The sequence below is a fragment of the Malassezia globosa genome, assembly GCF_000181695.2.
Source record: "Malassezia globosa CBS 7966 chromosome Unknown mgl_sf_1.1, whole genome shotgun sequence".
Taxonomy (NCBI): Eukaryota; Fungi; Basidiomycota; class Malasseziomycetes; order Malasseziales; family Malasseziaceae; genus Malassezia; species Malassezia globosa.
The window spans coordinates 1023899-1041686 of record NW_001849874.1 but is presented as its reverse complement, the minus strand read 5'-3'; the positions used below and the strand labels follow the sequence as shown (position 1 = coordinate 1041686).

The 17788-nt window shown below is 53.3% G+C and overlaps 6 protein-coding genes across 6 annotated transcripts; 1 reads left to right on the top strand and 5 right to left on the bottom strand.

The window, feature by feature from the left end:
* Positions 1 to 81: 81 nt before the first annotated feature.
* On the bottom strand, positions 82 to 6831 carry MGL_0467 (uncharacterized protein; the record flags this gene model as incomplete). The annotated part of the gene is made up of 1 exon (XM_001732640.1): positions 82 to 6831. One exon carries the CDS (start codon positions 6829 to 6831, stop codon positions 82 to 84), a length of 6750 nt encoding a protein of 2249 aa, XP_001732692.1.
* Positions 6832 to 7112: 281 nt separating this feature from the next.
* On the bottom strand, positions 7113 to 9506 carry MGL_0466 (uncharacterized protein; the record flags this gene model as incomplete). The annotated part of the gene is made up of 1 exon (XM_001732639.1): positions 7113 to 9506. One exon carries the CDS (start codon positions 9504 to 9506, stop codon positions 7113 to 7115), a length of 2394 nt encoding a protein of 797 aa, XP_001732691.1.
* Positions 9507 to 9838: 332 nt separating this feature from the next.
* Positions 9839 to 11302, bottom strand: MGL_0465 (uncharacterized protein; the record flags this gene model as incomplete). Its single annotated transcript, XM_001732638.1, has 1 exon — positions 9839 to 11302. One exon carries the CDS (start codon positions 11300 to 11302, stop codon positions 9839 to 9841), a length of 1464 nt encoding a protein of 487 aa, XP_001732690.1.
* A 376-nt stretch (positions 11303 to 11678) lies between these two features.
* MGL_0464 (uncharacterized protein) lies at positions 11679 to 13691 on the top strand (the record flags this gene model as incomplete). The annotated part of the gene is made up of 1 exon (XM_001732637.1): positions 11679 to 13691. One exon carries the CDS (start codon positions 11679 to 11681, stop codon positions 13689 to 13691), a length of 2013 nt encoding a protein of 670 aa, XP_001732689.1.
* Positions 13692 to 13746: 55 nt separating this feature from the next.
* MGL_0463 (uncharacterized protein) lies at positions 13747 to 14187 on the bottom strand (the record flags this gene model as incomplete). Its single annotated transcript, XM_001732636.1, has 1 exon — positions 13747 to 14187. One exon carries the CDS (start codon positions 14185 to 14187, stop codon positions 13747 to 13749), a length of 441 nt encoding a protein of 146 aa, XP_001732688.1.
* A 670-nt stretch (positions 14188 to 14857) lies between these two features.
* MGL_0462 (uncharacterized protein) lies at positions 14858 to 17500 on the bottom strand (the record flags this gene model as incomplete). Its single annotated transcript, XM_001732635.1, has 1 exon — positions 14858 to 17500. The coding sequence occupies one exon, from the start codon at positions 17498 to 17500 to the stop codon at positions 14858 to 14860; it is 2643 nt and encodes an 880-aa protein (XP_001732687.1).
* Positions 17501 to 17788: the final 288 nt, after the last annotated feature.

Genomic DNA, 17788 nt, shown 5'->3' with positions numbered 1-17788 from the left:
GATCTGGAGTCTTAGTGAACTTGGTGGTCGCTTGCGCCAGAAGCGAGAGGTCGTAACGCCAAGGTAGCGTCGTCCATGGGCTTACTGAACCCAGCCTGACTGGACCCAGGGATCCGGCGTCATAAGAATATTGCGATCAAGGAATGTGAGGAAGCGCATGCGATATTGTCGCGGGGTAATGATCGTAGGCTCGCCTTTGCCACCACCGCCTAGAATGGCTGTCTCTTTGACAAAGCTTTCGACACGTTTGTCCCATGTGTATGTCCGCAGGTAGTCAATGATACCAATGACCATTTCATTGCGTTTGGAATCGAGCGCCAAAATAAGTGAGTAGTCCATGACATTCATCTCTGTGAGGAAGAGCGAGTCGTTGTACAACGCGGTGCGAAGGATCCGTTTCGAGTGTTCACGTACAAGAAACGGATTCGTCCGAGTATCATGGACGAGGTTTTCATCCAGCAGGACCTCGCCAGCACGCCCGGTTTCTTGCACATAGCGGTTTCGCGTGCTTCCTTTCAGGTCGAAAATCTTGTCGATTGAGCGGCCATACAGCAAGTTTTCCATGGCCATCAAGTCCATTTTGAAGCCTTTACCGGTGTGCATGTTCTTGAAGCCTATGCGGAAATACCCGAAGATCTTTGTGAGAGTCGTTGGGCGCGACGCTGACTTGCAGTCAGCCAGATACGTAAAGTACTGCGGTGCAAACTTTGAGAAACCGTCCAATTCAGTGCGCGAGAGCTGCTTAACGACGAAGCGGTCATCACAGGTTTTGAGAAATGCCGAGCCCGATTTGCCACCGCGCGAGTCCCATTTGAAGCAGCGCGAGAGCGACTGAACAAACAGTTCTGCACATCCACACATGTGACGCAGCGCATCAAACTGCTCGGCAAAAAAGATCTTACACCACAGCTTGATCGAGCCCGTATCAAATTCGTACAGATAATGCGAGCCTTCCGTGATCCGCAGCTCTTGCTCCATATCAGGAGCAGCGTCAGGGACATCACGCGTGCGTAGCTTGCGAGACTCGGCCAGCTGCTCGCGGTAGCTCTTCGAGTCAAGAGTAAATGCGATAATGGAGCTTGGTTCGTCTTCGCGCACCACGACACGTGCATCGGTGAATACGTGGTCAGTCGACACGAAAGGATACTTGAGCGGAACAAGCTCGCCAACATGAAGTGTCCATGTGGCTTCAAGGAGACGGAAGAGACGAGCACGCTCGGGCAGGGCTTCCTCTGAGTCGGAGTGTGGTGTAGCGACAGGCTCTGACTCATTGGTCGATTCTTTTCTGGCTGGTGCAGTCTGCATGGATGCCTGTGTGTACCCAGTGTCTGAGGGCTGCGGAGCCTCACCGCGTGGGTCTGTGCTCATGCTCATATTCGACAAAGGCGTCGTGGCAAGCGTCCTTTCGGACGTGGCACCCAGTGAGCCTGGCCCCAAAGACTCGGCAGAGCCTGCGGCATCTGCCGATGTGGCGGGACTTGTGCTTGCTCTTGTCAGTCCGCCGGTGTTTGGCGTGAGGGCGACGGCTTCGCCAGCAACGGAAGCAGAAGCTTCGGGTGTGTTCATGAATGGGTGCAATGCTGATCCAGGTCCGGCATCCTTACCAAGCCAAGCCTCACCGCGTCGCTCTGCATGCGCTTGCTCAGTCTGCTTGCCTTCGTCTTCGCCATCGCTTTCATCGCCTTTAACAGCATCTCGCAAGCTCTTGAACACCTCAACGGTAGCGTGCGTTGTCGTAGCAGGGCGTGTGCGACGTATACGCGAAGCTAAACGATCACGCTCAAGTTCCGCGTCGCGACTCAGCTGCTCATACTGACGAGCTAGTATTGCGACCTGACTACGCGTTGGTACATCGCGTCGTGGCTTGTTGATTTTCGGTCGCGAATCATTCCATGGTGGACGAAGCACCATAGACTCACAACGCATGGCTGCTTGAGATGAAAACAGCTGGCTTGTGGGACGAGAGTGTCCCAGTGACGAAGCTGGCGACGATAATGGCGCAGCGCCTGGAGTGGACCTGGGTGTTTGCTCACGTTGATCTGATGACTTTTGTGGCGACGTGCGCGAATCAGCTCGCTTGTGCTCTGACGACGGCGACATCGAACCATGTTCTGAGATGTGTTTCCTGCGTATCGATGCAGGGGGCGATCGTTGTACGTATGCGGTCGGGCTCGATGCAGCAGGGTCGACGTCTTGGCGCGCAGCGGTCTGTGTGCTGATATTGCTGGCTGATGTCGGCGAGTCAGAAGCATTGGACATCTCGTGGCGCTTCTGAGAGACCTCTTGAACACGAGACGCAGGTTTATGAGTCGTCGATGGCATCGACGATGCAGGGCCCGTCAAAGTGGACGCCTTCGGCATAGGTCCTGGTGTCGAAACGCGGCATTGATCTTGCGAAGCAGGACGACTGTCGCGAATAGGATGAGCTTGAGATGAAGAGTGTTCGTGGCTCTGACCCTCGCGAGGACTCTGCTCTGACGACGATCTCGTTGACGGATTTGGATGTTGGCCACGACTTTGCGCTGGCTTTCGATCTTCGCTCTGCAGCTGGCCGCATCTGCTCGCTAGCATCGTCATGGGGACAGCGGTCGAGCTGGTAGCCGAGGCCGGTGTCGCAGGAGCTGCGGCGGTGCCGGTCGTCACTACAGCAGCGGCAATCGCCGAGGTCATGGCCGAGTCTTTTGACGGCGCATCGGCACGGGATTTGGTTCTAGGAGCCTCTAGCGAGCTCTGGCGTTCTTTCGATGCATGACTGTCAATCGACACACTAACAAGCTTCGAGTCTTCCATGCGCTGCGTCTCTTCATTCCTGTGTTTCGTCGAGTCTTTGTCGTAGCCCGCACATCCATCTAGGAATGTGAGAAAGTCCAGCATTTTTCTGTCAGTAGGCGTATCGAGCTGGGCATCTGACTCAACCGACATGTCATCGGCATCCTTGCTTTGCAAGCGATGGCGGTATAGCTCCATGAGACGTCGAACGTCGCGTTCTGTCACAGTTGATCGCTTTTCGAAATCAAGGAACAAGCCCTCCCACTCAACGACCCTGTCCTGCAGGAATCGACGCACTTCATTCATTTTCAGTGGTGACTTGTCCGAGTGCCAATAAGCCTGTGAGATGCGCTCTTCAACCTCCGCACAGTCTGTCGATGCACATTGCAGGATGTGTTCCAGCAAGTCGTCGGCGTGCATTTTGATTCGTGTTAGTGGCGCCTCCGAGTATATTGGGTGTGCATGGAGTTCATCACGCAGTGCCGTGAGCCGGACACAGACCGAGCGCCAGTACCTCAGGTTCTTTTCGTAGAGCTTGATCACTTCGGCGTTTCGTAGCTCACACATGAGTTCGTGGTGGATGACAAGCCGCGACGGCGGCACGACAATGTGCCAGGGCGTAATAGGGTCTGCATGGAAGCGAATGGCTAGATTCTTCAGTGCAAAGTACCGCACATTGTCGCGGAAGTAGTCATGCGGGCACATTGAAGAGTGACAAGCTGCATTTGGATAGCATTGCAGCTCCAAAAACTTGGCAAAACTCACCGACCAGCCAGCATCACTTAGATGCGTGATGGGCGTCGTCGACTCACATACTTTGCAGTAACTCCAGCACAGCAGCTCGTTCTCTGAGCCGGCCAATGGGCAAGGAAACTGCTCGACAACCATCTGAATGCGTGTCGTATTATGCACAAACGTCAGGTAATGCACGAGATTCGAGCTCTCGCAGTGGCGTGAGTCGCAAGGCATCGCACTCTCAAAGCACGTCCGCTCGAGAAACTGGCCGAGCGGCTCGTCATTCAATCCGTAGAATTCAGTCATGACAAAATCAGGGCCTGTGCATGTTTGCAGCGTAGCGGCACACGTCTTGAAGACGAGTGCCACAAGCTTTTGGTGTGCGAACGGCGTTAGCATCTTTGACATGCCTGACACACAGGCATGCCAACAAGCCTGGATGCTTTCGTGTTCTGATTCGAGAATGGCTTGCTCTGTCGCCGCCCGGTAAGTGCACGGAGCACACAATACTAAATTTGAACCGGCAAGAGCCTCGCCATCGTTGCGAGGATAGTGTGTCGTTGTCACTTGTTCAAACGGTTCAGCACGTAATGTGTGGATCCGATCAGTTACCTGCTTCATGCGAGTCACCAAGAACGGCGGTGGCAAGATAGCCGTTACCGATGCACTTAACAACAGTCGTTGATACTTTTTGAGCGTCTCGTCCAGAATGATGCGCCTGTGGATTTCCGACTCATCCGCCTGAATAGACGCCGGCAGCTCGCTGACCGAGTGGTAGTTCATGGCCGACCATTCCAGCAGAGCACCGAGATCATGACGGAGAAAGTCCTCAAGCTTCAGATTATAGCCGACGAATACCATGAGTGCAAGGATAGCTTTGATTCGCCGCAACTTCGGCAGCAGAGCACCACGCAGCACAAGCGCGCTGCTGACCTCTTTCGACGTCACTTCTACGCGCAAGAGCGGTTTGCGCCTTTCCGCATCATCGACCTGTTGGTACGTGTCGATGAATATCGCCGCACAGCGACCGAGGCGTGGCTCGAGTGCGAGTCGGTCAATCGATGCGATGATATCGGCCTGTGTGCAATGAGCAATTGTTTCGAGGGCCGTGCGCTTCATACGTAGAAACACTGCGATACCAGCTTTTTCGAACATTTCAAGCGCAATATGAGAGACACCCTTTTGAACCATCACGACATTCGGACGCTGCGCTACAATGCGAGCGACAAGAATACGGAGAAACTCATACTCCTGGGCCATGATGGACTCGAGAGACATGAGCTGATCTGCATTGCGGTGGTACTCGATGGGGAATGTAATGATCATAATGCGAGCATTGCGCATCGGCAAAAAAGACGCCATAGGCTTTGTTGCGACATTTTTCGTACACACAAAGCCATCCAAAAACTCGCAATCAGAGACATGTCCACCTGGAAAGCACTTGATTTTGACAAAGTGCCGAATGTCAGTCAGGTATGTATTCCGAGTCCGAACGCGGATGCGCTCAATAACCGCAAGTGCCAGTAACTTGATAGTTTCTTTCCACTCATGTACATGTCCAATATGTTCGGCAAGTAGCAGCTGGTGCAGCATGCGCAAAAAGTACACAAGTGAAATTGCGCTGAGTGCCGTACTGGTGACGAAGCGCGACGCACCACGCATGAGCTTTTGACGTGCCGTGCTTCGTTTAATGGGCGAGCAGGGCGGTGGAAGTGGCTTTTCGTTGGCATCGTCATGAGCAACCAATGGCGGTTCAGTCAAAGTGTCCCGCTGATGAGGTTTGCTACACACGATATCATTTTCCTCATCATTTTCATCCCGAACTTTGAAGCCACTGTCGCCGCTTCGACTCGCCTCATCCGTGTAGCGGCTATTTTCAGTCAAGTCAGAGTCGCGCATATGACGCATTTCGTCAGTGTTGCGACTCGCTGGTATCATTGATGAGACCATATCAGCTGTAATTGATTCGTCAGCTGCTTGGACATCACTCTCATCCACGAGTCCGGAGCGGAATGGCACCTCGTCATGTATCAAAATCGGATCGTGTGCGCTCAAATTGCGCAAGGGCTCAACATCGCGGCCGTCCATTTCAGGCATTTCGTTAAACTCATCATCTCGATATGATTGGAAATCATGAACGTCTTGTTCATGACTAAGCCTTTCGTCGGACATGTCACCATTGTCATCATTCCCATCATCGTCACTTTCACCGTTAAATCGGTATCTTTCGCAGCGGCGTGGCAGCGCACTTGCATTTCCAGCAAATAGCGTCTTAGCGGCAAATTGCGACAAAGGTGTATGTAGATCTTGCGCCTCAACTTCAGGCATCGAGCTAGACACAGGACTTTGCTCTTGCAAGAAGCTAGCTTCACGAGCTTCAGCGTCAATACGTTCCCGATGATCGTATTCTTCGAGCATATTTTTGCACTGATTACACGTGCGTATTGAGCCCTTGTGACCCCATCGTTCACCAGGGACAAGGTTCGACGCACATCGGTGGCAAAATATCTGCCCGCAGATCCGGCAGTGGTGTTTCCTGCGAAGTGACGTGAATGGCATGAGACAATCGCGGCACTCTTTTGCTGTCTCGTCTGCCATCCAGTATTTTCGACTCAACCCTTCGCCACGGAAGCGTCGGATCCATATATCGGCACTAGGCCTCACACTCATTGTACTCAACGAGTCATCACCGGCATCAGAGCGGCTGCGATGTATCGTTGTCACAGATCGTGTATCGTCAAGTATGTCGCCACTCAAAGGAAAGCCAGGTACGGCTTGTACACCATGCGTGCCGAGCGTCCCTCTATCGCTTTGACGTGTATCGACAGACTCAGTATCGCTCAGAACTGTGGCCGTGTGGCTCCCGACATCCGACGCCGTTGATACGACATTCGTTGGCGCTATTGTCACAGACGGGGACAACGTACGTAATGGCACGATTCCATTCGCCTTACGATGGTGCTGGCTTGGCTGTCGTTGCGCAGGTGTTCCATGCCGTGAGATTCGCCTCCGCGGAGGCGATAAACGACGTGCCGGAGTGGCCGGAGCATAGTCGGACTTGTGAGTATCTCCTGAAGAAGGCGCTGAGAAGGCTGCACGCATCCGATCAAAGAGCGACGCGAATGCAAACGTTGGCGGCGGGCGCTCCTCATTTTCATCCAGGAACCCAAACGACACCATCTCTGATGCTGGCAACCGTGCAGACGCATCATTCTGGCTGGTCGAACGTGTACCGGACGTGTTCGTGCTGCTGGCTGCCGTGCCTGTCGCGGGCTGTGGGTTGTCAACATACGAATATAGTCCACCTACCGACAGACTGGCAGTCATGACCCTCGGTCAGACGAAGGAAGGAGCTTGTTTGTGTCTGTGAATAATCACAGCCTCGTATTAAGGATGATGAGAATGCGATCCGATACGCTCTCTTCTTGGCAATATAGCAGCCAACCCCGCTGAGTAGGACTAATGTAGCGCGCAAGAACCTGGCGGTTTTGCTACTCTTACTTACACTGGTCATCTGTCGCACAGACTTTACATGTGGAGGACTAGCACAAGTCACTATAACGCGTATGTTCTATGCCTAGCACCGGACAACGAGTCACAGCAGCGCCTTACCACTCACGTCGATATTCGCGGTCAACGCGTGTAATAAGGTTAAGACCTGCTACATGATGGAGTGCAACGCACCGGTGATGCAAGAGCTCCAGATCGCGAAACAGAAGCTTGGGCCGCAGTGGCGATAGCGGTGAATAGGAGCTCGTTGACGCTGACGTTGAAGATTGCGGCAGTGGCAGGGATGGACGTGATTGCATTGACGACGACAAAGACGGAGTTGACGAGTGTGCAGTGCCGGGAGGCAAGGAATAAAGTAAACGTAGCATGGACATGGGTGGAACGATCGGCATCCAGTCTAACGGCGGTAGTGGCGCCTGTGTCGTTACGCTTGTTTTTGGCACTGCACGCGATGATGGCGGGTATTTTTCGAGAAATGAGCGAAGAAGCGTTAAAGCTGGCTCAACTCGGAAACTTTTTGCGTGCTGCCGGATCATGAGGGCCCACATTTTGGAAATGGTCTTGGCATCTGTGCCCGTATCTCGGCGCACAGAGGTATTTTGTGAAGAGAGCGAGGATCCCTCCAATGCAGTCCATTGATCCCAAATCTGTTCAGCAACTTGATCAGCAAGTGCGCGATCTTTTGAGAGTGCACATTCAGCCAGGACCATTGCGAGTGTGTGGCCGTTGGCCTGGACGTGGCTCTGAGCAAAGACGCCATCAGGCTCGTACACAGCATTGAATAAGGCGCGTAAGCGCTGATCTGGCTTCATGTGGTGCGTAAAAACAGCAAGAAATGCATTGAGGAGGCGGGGTGTTATCGCAACAAAGCGCATAGGATGCTCTCTTAAGTCGACGGCGTTGTTGCTGTTAACACTGTGGCCCTGGTCGGCCAAAATACGTGCCATTAGGGAACGCACTTCCATCAGCACATCGCTGGACGTCTGCGGCATGTTCTGAGAGAATGAGGGCTGTGCATTCGAAGATCTCGCGCGTTGTTCTTCATTTGCAGCCAAAATAGCATGCATGTCGTTCTCGGAACGACGGGGACCAGCCTCCGCTTGGACCGTGACCAGATCACTCCTTTTGATCGGCGGTCTGTATACGGCATACGACCAGAATACATTCGTCAATGTTTCTTCATTTGGTGCTTTAGATGTGCCGTCAGCTGAGTCTGCCTGCGTCATAACACTGCGGACCATATCAGCGAGAATCCAGCGCGATGTAATAAGGTCACCTTTTCGAGCGCTTCCCTGCAGCACAGCATTGTATGTGTACACGTCGGGAGATAGAGGCGCCACTCCATGTGCGTTGCCGTCAACAAGCTCGCGAAGCAGACGAAGTGCATCGGAATAGTGTTCCTTGCGCCTCGCGCAAGTAAGAATAAGGCTATCATACACTTCCTTGTTGGGTCGAATACCATGATGCACAGTCATTTCACGAAACAAATCCAGCGCGCGCTCTGCATCTGCTTCCCAGGACCTGTTGCGACGAATGGACATTGTATTTGGCTGTGGAATACCAGCAGCGCAAGCTCGGATCATCATCGCGTAAAGTGGTGCATCTGGCACGGGATGAGCTGCGTACCGCATATGGTAGAAGAGCGACCAAGCAATCGGATGTAAATCTCGGATAGGATGCTTTAGCACATGTTCGATGACCAGCGTATATGATGACATAGGCGCAGGGTCACTTTGCTCCCACAGCGACAGGTACTGGACGGCATCGAACAATTGATTCATTTTTGCATACGCTTTGACCACGATATGCTTCGTCTCCGGCTGTGGTAATATGCCATTAGCTTGCATGGCTGCGCTAAGCTCTAACACCGGCTCCACGAGGCCCGCGTTAGCGTACGCATCCATGACTTTATGGAAAAGCGGTGAAACGTGCATACCACTTCGAGCGGCCAATGCGAGTGTCGTATTTACGTGCTCTGTATCATGGTCACGCGCACTCTGGATAGCAAGAGCCAGCCATGCTGATGGTGGCACGATGCCTGAGGCTGTTTGCGTGCATGGAGAAAGATCGCTTGCCTCCGTTTGTTGTTGCTGGCAAAACTCAACGCCAGAGCGCTCAAGTCGCTCAAGGATTTGTGCGCGGAGCTGCTTGCGCTCTTTTGCAAGCTCTGTGGTATCAATTGATGTGTCTCCTGTCTTGGGTAGAGTCTGAACAGGTGGTAAGCCAAGTCGCGCAGCGAGCTGCTCAAGAGAAAGCTTCGGTGTCGTTGGCGGTGGGGATTCCAGTTGCCGCACGTCTGGTAAAGGTGAGGATACGAGCTCTTGATACATGGAATCAAGTGTGCTTTCTTCCAATGGTGGAAGATCGCGCGTAAGTGCTTCAATACGATCACGCTTCTGCAAGTCATGCCATTGTTGTTCTAGCTGAGCAATTTCACGACGCAGTTCAGCTTCACGCACATGCACGGGCGTATGCCGACGCAGATGCCGCATATGAGCTATACTGGTTGTGCATACTCCACGATAAGCAATATTGTGCAAAGAATGTGCACATCGACGCAACATACGAAAGTGCTCGCTACCTACACGACTTTGAGACGCGACTGTGATGCCAGATTTTTTTCTTCTCTGCGGACGTGCACCACAATTTGTGCATGTGTGGAGACGCATACACGATTCGACGAGAGGGAGATAAATGGACATACGTCACGTGCCGTGCAAGGTGAGGGATGCATGCTCCACGCACTTGTCACTTGGCACTTGCTAAGGAAGCAGCGGGGCTCCTGGAACACATGACGGACGGTCTATAGCTACGGATGGAAGGCTTATGAAAGCAGGTCTAAGCCAGCAAAAGGATCTTTTGATGATGCAGGAGGCGCATTGGATGTATGTGAAAAATGAGATTTGGATGTGGAAGGATGAACGGAAGGCGCGGACGTAGTAGCCATAGCGGATGTGCCAGGAGTGGATGGCTCGTCAATGTCACCCAGCAAGTCGAATATGTTGTTTGAAGGCGTAGAAGAAGAAACAGAAGAAGACTGATGCGATAAAGAAGCGGCGGGGTTTGTCGTCGACAATGCAGAGTTATTGTTCGCTTTCAAGGTGTCGTTGGTGTTCGTTGAGCTGTTGGGAGTCGTAGAAGCAGTGTTTCCAAACGACAGAGACTCGAACTCGTCAAAGATCGACTTTTTTGCAGAAAAGTCCGGACCTGACGTAGAGTCTGGAGCTGAAGTAGCCTGGCTACTTGACGACGGTGCATTTTCAGCATCATCATCGAAAGAAATCAATGAGTTTGTAGCACGCTTTGTCACACTTTCTCGACCATGAGACACGGCATCATAGCGATCAAGTGTCTGATTGATCATATCGTTGAGCTGCAAGAAGCGATTCAGGTGACGAGACTCTTCATCATCTTCTGCTTGCTCAATCCATTTTTGAAGGCGCGGTTGGACACTTCGCAGGCTCGATGCAACCTGGTCATAAGCGTCACCCGAGACAAACTTGTCGGAAGGGTTCGCCTGGTCTAGCATATCGCCAAGAAGCTTCGCTCGTGACTCGATCTTGTCCATTTCTTTCGTAATCTGGCGCGTCTGTACATTGTTTCTCTCTGGGTCAGCACCCGACAAGATTTTCATCAATTCTTGCGCCTGCTGGAGATCGCGCGGTGTACCACGTCGGATGAGCTCCTGCAGTTTGGCACTCTGCGCCAGGCGCGTTTCTTCTTCAAGTTCTTCGGGCGACTGCAGCGGCTGATTCGTACTTAGCACAGCTGCAGAGCGCGCATCAATTTTAGGGAACCGATATCCCTTGTACATAAGGAGGCGGTGCATATCGCGGATGTGCACAAGATCTTCCTTGTGCTTGCTCGTGACGCAAATTGTCTGTCGCCATTCATGAATCATCTCGAGAATGCGCGTCATAACAGGGCCCGGGTGCATAGGTGGTCGCTCAGGGAACCGACGCACCAGTTCATTGAGGAATTCCTTCGTGCCAATTTGCAGGTGGATGAGGTAACCACAGTTCTTTACAAGAATGTCGAGCAAGTCGAGGGCAAGGATACCGACGTGTGACACGCGTGAATTCACCCGCTGGACGATCTCGAAGGCTGCTTCGCGCGCTGTGTTGGCACGCTTCGTATTGATATAGTCAGCGAGCTCCAGTGCGAGCGACAGATTCATCTGCTCCAAGCTTGGGTCACAACATCGCTCGATGAACGACTGGATCTGTGTTGGCCGTGGATTGGGAAGTCCAAACTCCGCTGCATAAGATGGTCCCATGCGTGATGGCATGCCGGGACGATTTCGTCCGTAGGAGTGCGCATACATCACGCTCGACTCGTATCGCACTGGTCTCTCACTCACCGTACTCTGTGTCTGCTCTCGCTGGCGACGTCAATCAGCGACCCACCGCTACGACAGCTGAAAAGCAAGCGCCGTCCCAACACGGCCGTGTATATCACGTGACGAAACCAACACGTTAACAAAGCGGTCCCCACCCCACGCCTTTTGAATCGTCCGTGTGAGAGCATGGATAGTTTTTTGTGCGAAGGGCTGGCGCGATAGTGTCAATGTTTCTTTTTCTCCACACGCGTTTGGACTATATCGTCATGTAGTTTTTTGTTGACTCAGTCTGGTTTTACAACGCGAGTCTGTTTTGACCATTTGAATGTGGCTATTGTATGCACACTATGATGGTGAGCATGCGCCAATGTCTGCACGTGTATTGCATAGTGGGAAGTCGCTAAAGGTTGGGCGAAAAGCGGACTTGGTGGACTTGCTTATACCTGTTGGACGTATCAGTCGTTGGTCAGGTACCTTGCAAATTGAAGCAGTGCCACTCTCCTATGTGAGCCAAGGGGGCGCAAGAGCACGCGTAACGTGGACTATGCGTACGGGAAGCAAATCAGGCTCTTTTATCGAGTCGTTTCGCGGTCGAAATCGAATTGAGCAGCGAATTCAGGCGGAAACGCCAGTGGAATTGACTGATCAGAGTCGGATCTGCCTCGTATCGGGAGTCTATGCTGAGCTCCGTTGGCTATCTTTTTCCTTAAGCGTGTATCGTGTACCATCGCTTGATTCTGAGGATGTGCGCCGTACGGCGGCTCTCCTCGGCATTCATGTGACATCCGTTCAAAAGCAGCTCAGTGCAGCTTCGACTCACCTCGTCGTATCTTGCATTCGACCAAGCAAAGAGCAGCTCCTGGCACTTGTATATGGAATACCCGTTGTGTCGGAAGCGTACGTCCAAGCACTCTTTGGTGCAGGAATGGCCCCAGCGTGGCACGAGCCAGATGCCTCTGGGTTTGTACCTCCGTCTGACCCAAACCTAGCTCGTGATGCGCAGATCCCTCGCGAGCAGCTCACGCCACGACCCGAGCGACGACATATTTATGCGGATGCCATTGTGTGCATGTGGATTCCAAAGCCGAGCCGACGGTTTCTGGACTTGGCTGAGCTCGCAGAGGCAGCGGGTGCATTTGTTCATGTGCATGATCTATCGAAGGAACACGTGTCTGACGCGTTGACGGCGCGACAAGTTCTCGCAAAATGTAAAGAACAGGAAGTTGTATGTGATGCAAAACGCCGGATGTATGTGATCACGGAAGACGCGCCTGTCGTGGACCAAGCATGCCAGACATTGAAACTTCCCTTGCTGCCGGACGGGATGTGGGCCATACCACGAGGAATTTTGGATGTACAAAAATGGGCGACGATGGTCCGGCCTTATGAGCCTGATTCCGCGCAGCAAGAGAGTGACGCAACGTGCGACGTTACGAGTTGGATGGATGACTTGAGTGGCGTGCCAGATGTCAATGTGACAACCAGTGAAGATATGCAGCCAGTCCAAGCGAGCCACACATCATCACCATTGGTCCCTTCGACAAATGCAGCGTCCACACTTGAACCAGCTTCTTCGTCAAGGTCATCTGACTCCAATCCACAGCAGCGTGTGTCAACTTCTCGCGCTACGCGGCTATCGGCCGACGACGCGCTCGCACCGCTGGCAAGTCAGCATACCAACCGGCCAGGTACGCTTCCGCGCCGTGCACCGAGGCGTTCGTACCTGCTGGATGAGCTGCTAGGTGTGCCACGCGATGAACAACAGTCTGCAAGGCCAGCAGGACCAGCTTCTGTGGCCTCGTCCTCCCCGTCTCAGTCGGATGGTGAGCGGCGCAGTGCAAAGTTTCGCCAGATGCTTGACTCGTCGCAATCAGTGTTCGACAAGCCAGTGGGAACAGGGCTCATGAGCAACGAATCGAACTTGGACAGAGGCGATGAAGCAGCACACGAAGCTCGGTCGCATGCACCAAACGAGACGGAAGCAGCGACTGTTCCCGACTCGGACTCGGAAGGCGGTCTGCCCGTCCCAGAACCCCATGCTGAATGGGAACAAGCACTCGTATCTGCTCCAGCATCTGACTCTGCCTCTCGCTCTTCGTGCACTACGGCTTCTGCACCACCGCCATCGTCTTGGAACCACATTGAGCGCCCATCATTCATGCAGGTCCGTATTGAACCCATGGCCCGTCCTAGCCATTCGCATCGACGCAATTTCAAGAAATTCCGCCGCACAAATACATGTGCACCACATCGTGTGCCTGTTGTTCTTAACTTGCTAGATGCAGAAAGAGCAGCTTCAAGTGATGCGGTTCTGTTTCTTGGCGACGATTCCTTGTGATAGATACCCCATACCAAGTAGAAGAAAGAGAACCAGGGCTATAAGGACCAGCATTTTATGCGTGTTCCTCACGAACACGATCAAACTTGGCCACGCGCGACAACGACGAGTCACGACCTGCTGAAGTACGCGGCTCTCTAGACCGAGAACGAGACAATGGCCTGAAGATGCTTGCCACGTTGCGTGGAGAAGACACACGCTCTGGGCGTGACGTTTCATGTAATTGACGACCGCGCTCGTGCGGAGGATCGGCAACAGGTGCCTGGGCGGGGATATTTCCTGCACCACCGCGACCTGTTGCGTACACCTGGGAGACAAGCTCTTGGGCTTGCATGGCATCTTGTTCCTCCAATGCGCGCAGCTTTTCTTGTTCATGTAGGTACTGCTCCTGCGGATCGCGCGATGGCGAGCGGACATTCCCTGCCCCACCGCGTCCCAAGTGCACATTCGTGAGTCCGTGGCGCACTTGATTTTCATTCGGAACTTCTTGTGTCATGAGCTCGTGATGCATCTATGACATGGACCGTGTCGACAAGAAAAATGAAGAAGAAAAACAAGCACCAGTCGTGTTAGCTTTAGATGCGGGACAATCACATTGGTCACTCACGTTGCCAGCGCCACCGCGGCCCGATGCACGCAGAGTGCGTCCGCGCTCCGGTGCATGAGAATCGGCCCTCTCCGCATCATGTCTTGAGCCTCTCACGAGGAATGCGCCCAACGACAGCGTCATGATCCAATATCACAGGTACGCGAGGCGCTCCTTATGGATCTGTTGGTTGCCACACCGCCGATGACGAGCCAGCGGACTTGACGCTCGCTCGCTTTACACTTCCCCATACCACACCACACAACCCATTTCTCGCTCTTTCTCCACACTTTGTACACACACAGCGCTGGCAACGCGAGTTTTTACAACCCCAGCAGATGTAGAACAAGCCGCGCTTCGAGGTGGACGGGCCTTACCTTTCCCCGCGTCGTGTGCGGCTTGTTGGTTGTACGCGACCACGTGATCAGGGCCTGAGCTTAGCGCGAAATTGGGGCAGATGCTCTCTCTGGCAATCCCCACTTTCTTCCCAGACCGGTCCACGGATTTGCTAGCTGATCATGGAGCTCAAGGCATGGTAAAAGTCTACAAAGTAAACGAAGGATTCCATAGATTCGCGGCATTATGGGAGTGGAAGGGGCGATAGATCCGTCGGAACATCCAAGCCGGGAGAAAGTGCTGATGCTGTCGCTTCATTGAGCTGGAAGAGACTGGAACCTGTACCGAGAAGCTTCCGCTTCTTCTTGCGAATGACGGGCGACGCTTCGCCCTCTTCACGGTGTTTCGTGCGAAGACCGAGCATGGGCGTGCCTTCGATTTCCAGATCCGTCGAAAGGACCGCCGTACGTCGGAGCATAGGAGTCATGCCGGGCTTTAGCGGCATGGCCTCTGTGGCTTCTGTGGTCTCCTGCATGCCTGTGGCAGCATCCGTAGCATTCGTTAGCGCATGAGCGGAGTCAGGGTTTTCGAACGAGTCAGCACGACCAGCGTGCAAAGGCGTTAACGACCCACGAGTCTTTTCGTGATCTCGCTGAACAGGTTCAGGTTCAGGTTCAGGCTCTGCCACTGCTCTCGTAGGCGAGATCGGCGGCTCTTGCATACTCAAAGATGGTGGAAGCGTCGGTATGGGTGACGATTCACGATCGAGAAATGTTTGTGACGCTAAAGGCGCTTTGGACGGAAGATCAAGGCCATTCTGGTCGTTCGCAGGCAAACGAGAAGATTCTCCGTGCAAGACATCCCAGCCACCTGCCAAGGCAGAGGATCCACTGAACGATCTGGCATGCAAAGCTCGCTCCGCAGCAATGCGAGCGCTCCGTTCCTTCTCAAGCTGCTGTTCCAAATGGGCGATATGCAGAGAAAGTTGGCCTGTACCATTCGACTGAGACTGCAACAGCTGTGAACCGCGCCATTTGTACAAGCCAACAAGAAAGGCAGAATGCTCACGAGCTAGCCGTGCTTGGCGCTTCTGCTCAGCTAGCTCCGCCTCCAGACGTGTCACTTGGTTTTGCTGTACGACAAGCTGTACATGCACAGAGCTTGCATCACTCGATACATCTGGTGAACTAATGAGCAAGCGCCAGTACCGGTTGTCATATTCCGTCTTCGTGTCCGCCATGTGCGATTCTAGAACACGTACTCGTTGCCGCATTGCTTTCCGATCATTCTCGCGACCGCGCTGGAGCTCTTCAATTTTTTGGATAAGCATATCTTGTTCGGACGCTGAGCCGATGGCTGCATCGTCCCGCATATGCTCTAGTTTGTACTGTAAAGCATCCATTTCATCCTCAAGATCCGCGTATTTTTTCTTCCATTTCAGGAGTTCCTCCGTCAGAAGACGGTTGGATCGCGTAGGTTGAGGTGCCATGCTAGAAACGCCCGCTGATGGCGTTGCTGACACTGGTTGTCTTGAACCTGGAAGATTGTCCACGTCAGGAAGCCAAGACTTCATCGAAGACCGACGAGATGGCAGAGTTCGTGGCGTACGAGGGACTTGTGACGATGGACCTGGATCTGTCATCAAATCCGACGAAGCATTTGTGCCAGAGTAGGTAGCAGGTATAGCGTTAGATGTTGTAGGAAACGATCGTGAAGTGTGTGTCGACGACGAACGCGGTACGTCTTTTGATGTGGCTCGCATGGAAGTATTTATCACAGTTGCATGCGACTCAGTCACGTCAAATCGACTCGCACTCGACGAGGAAGCATTTTTTTCCTCGGATGTCTGCTCATCATTCATATTTGACGGCCTGGTATCCGCCATCGACACACCAGAAGCAAGTTGGCGGCGTCGGAGCGGCATGGATGACGATGATATTGATGCCCGCGGCTCTTTTGGTATCTCATTTGGCGCATTCTTAAAGCCTGCTTCATGTGATGCCACAGATGCTCGTGGGATGATGGTTTTGTGGGTAGCTGACATAGCACGATTTTCAACATCATCAGAACGTCGAGTGAGTCGCGGAGATGCAAATGCGATTTCTTTCTCGTGCGCCATGGACGCCGCAGTGTTGGATGCACGCTTTGTCCGTGCTTGTAAAGAAGGAGAGTTTGCCTGAAGTGAACGGGTCGGAGAAGGGCTACGACGTGATTCCGACTGCATGTGGATGCTTGTCCGCTTTGGCGGTGAGGATGGCGCTCGATGCACAGACTTTGGCGGCTCCGACGGCGCAGCAGCCATGCCTCGCATAAATGCACGCCGTGTGTCAGTAAATGGATCTGTGATCTTGTCAAAGTCGATGGTTTCATAGTAGTCCATATGTGCGTTTCGTGGCGCGTGTGATGAAGGAGGGAGACCAGGACGTTGCGACTGTGGCGTTTTCGACGCAATGCGCGCATCTTGAGATGCGCTTATCTCGTGATCATCCTGTTCCGTGAGATTGTGTGCACTTGGAATAGCATCATCAGCTTCGACGGAGGCATCGTCACGCATATCACTGCTTGGTTCGATATGCTCGTCCTCGTGGTCGGCACCATCGTCTTGTTCGCCATGGCCATGGTCCTCGCCTGATGTTCTTTGATCCACCTGTACATCCTCGGTTTCTCGCACATCCATATCGACAAACGATCGCGAAGTGGGCGAAGGCATCACACCCAGCGGCATCGACAGACTGCCCAAGCCACCAGCAGTGATGGGCGACTCACCGAGTGCCTGGTCCCAATTAAGACGAGGCGAGCGCTCAGAGGGATTTCGTCTTGGCGTGCGCTGGAGTGCTGGAAGGCGCCCGATCTTGCGCGATTCAGGCGCTCGCTCCCAAGTCGACATGCTCCAAGACGCGTACGTACGTACGTACGTGCACTCCAAGCCTCCTACCGGCGGCGATCCACACACATGCAACACGGAGCGTGAAGACTCGCGCGAGCGCGTGCTGTATCACGTGATAAAAAGATCCCATTAGTAGCCCTCCAGTAGGGGGTTACCAGGGCCAAGTGACAATGGCGGAGGTAGAGGATGAGAGGGGGGGGAGAGGAGGGGAGAGGGGGGAGTCGAATGGAGCCGAGGCGCCGCACATCATAGGATGAGAAATCTATTATTCAAGACGCACCTCTCTAC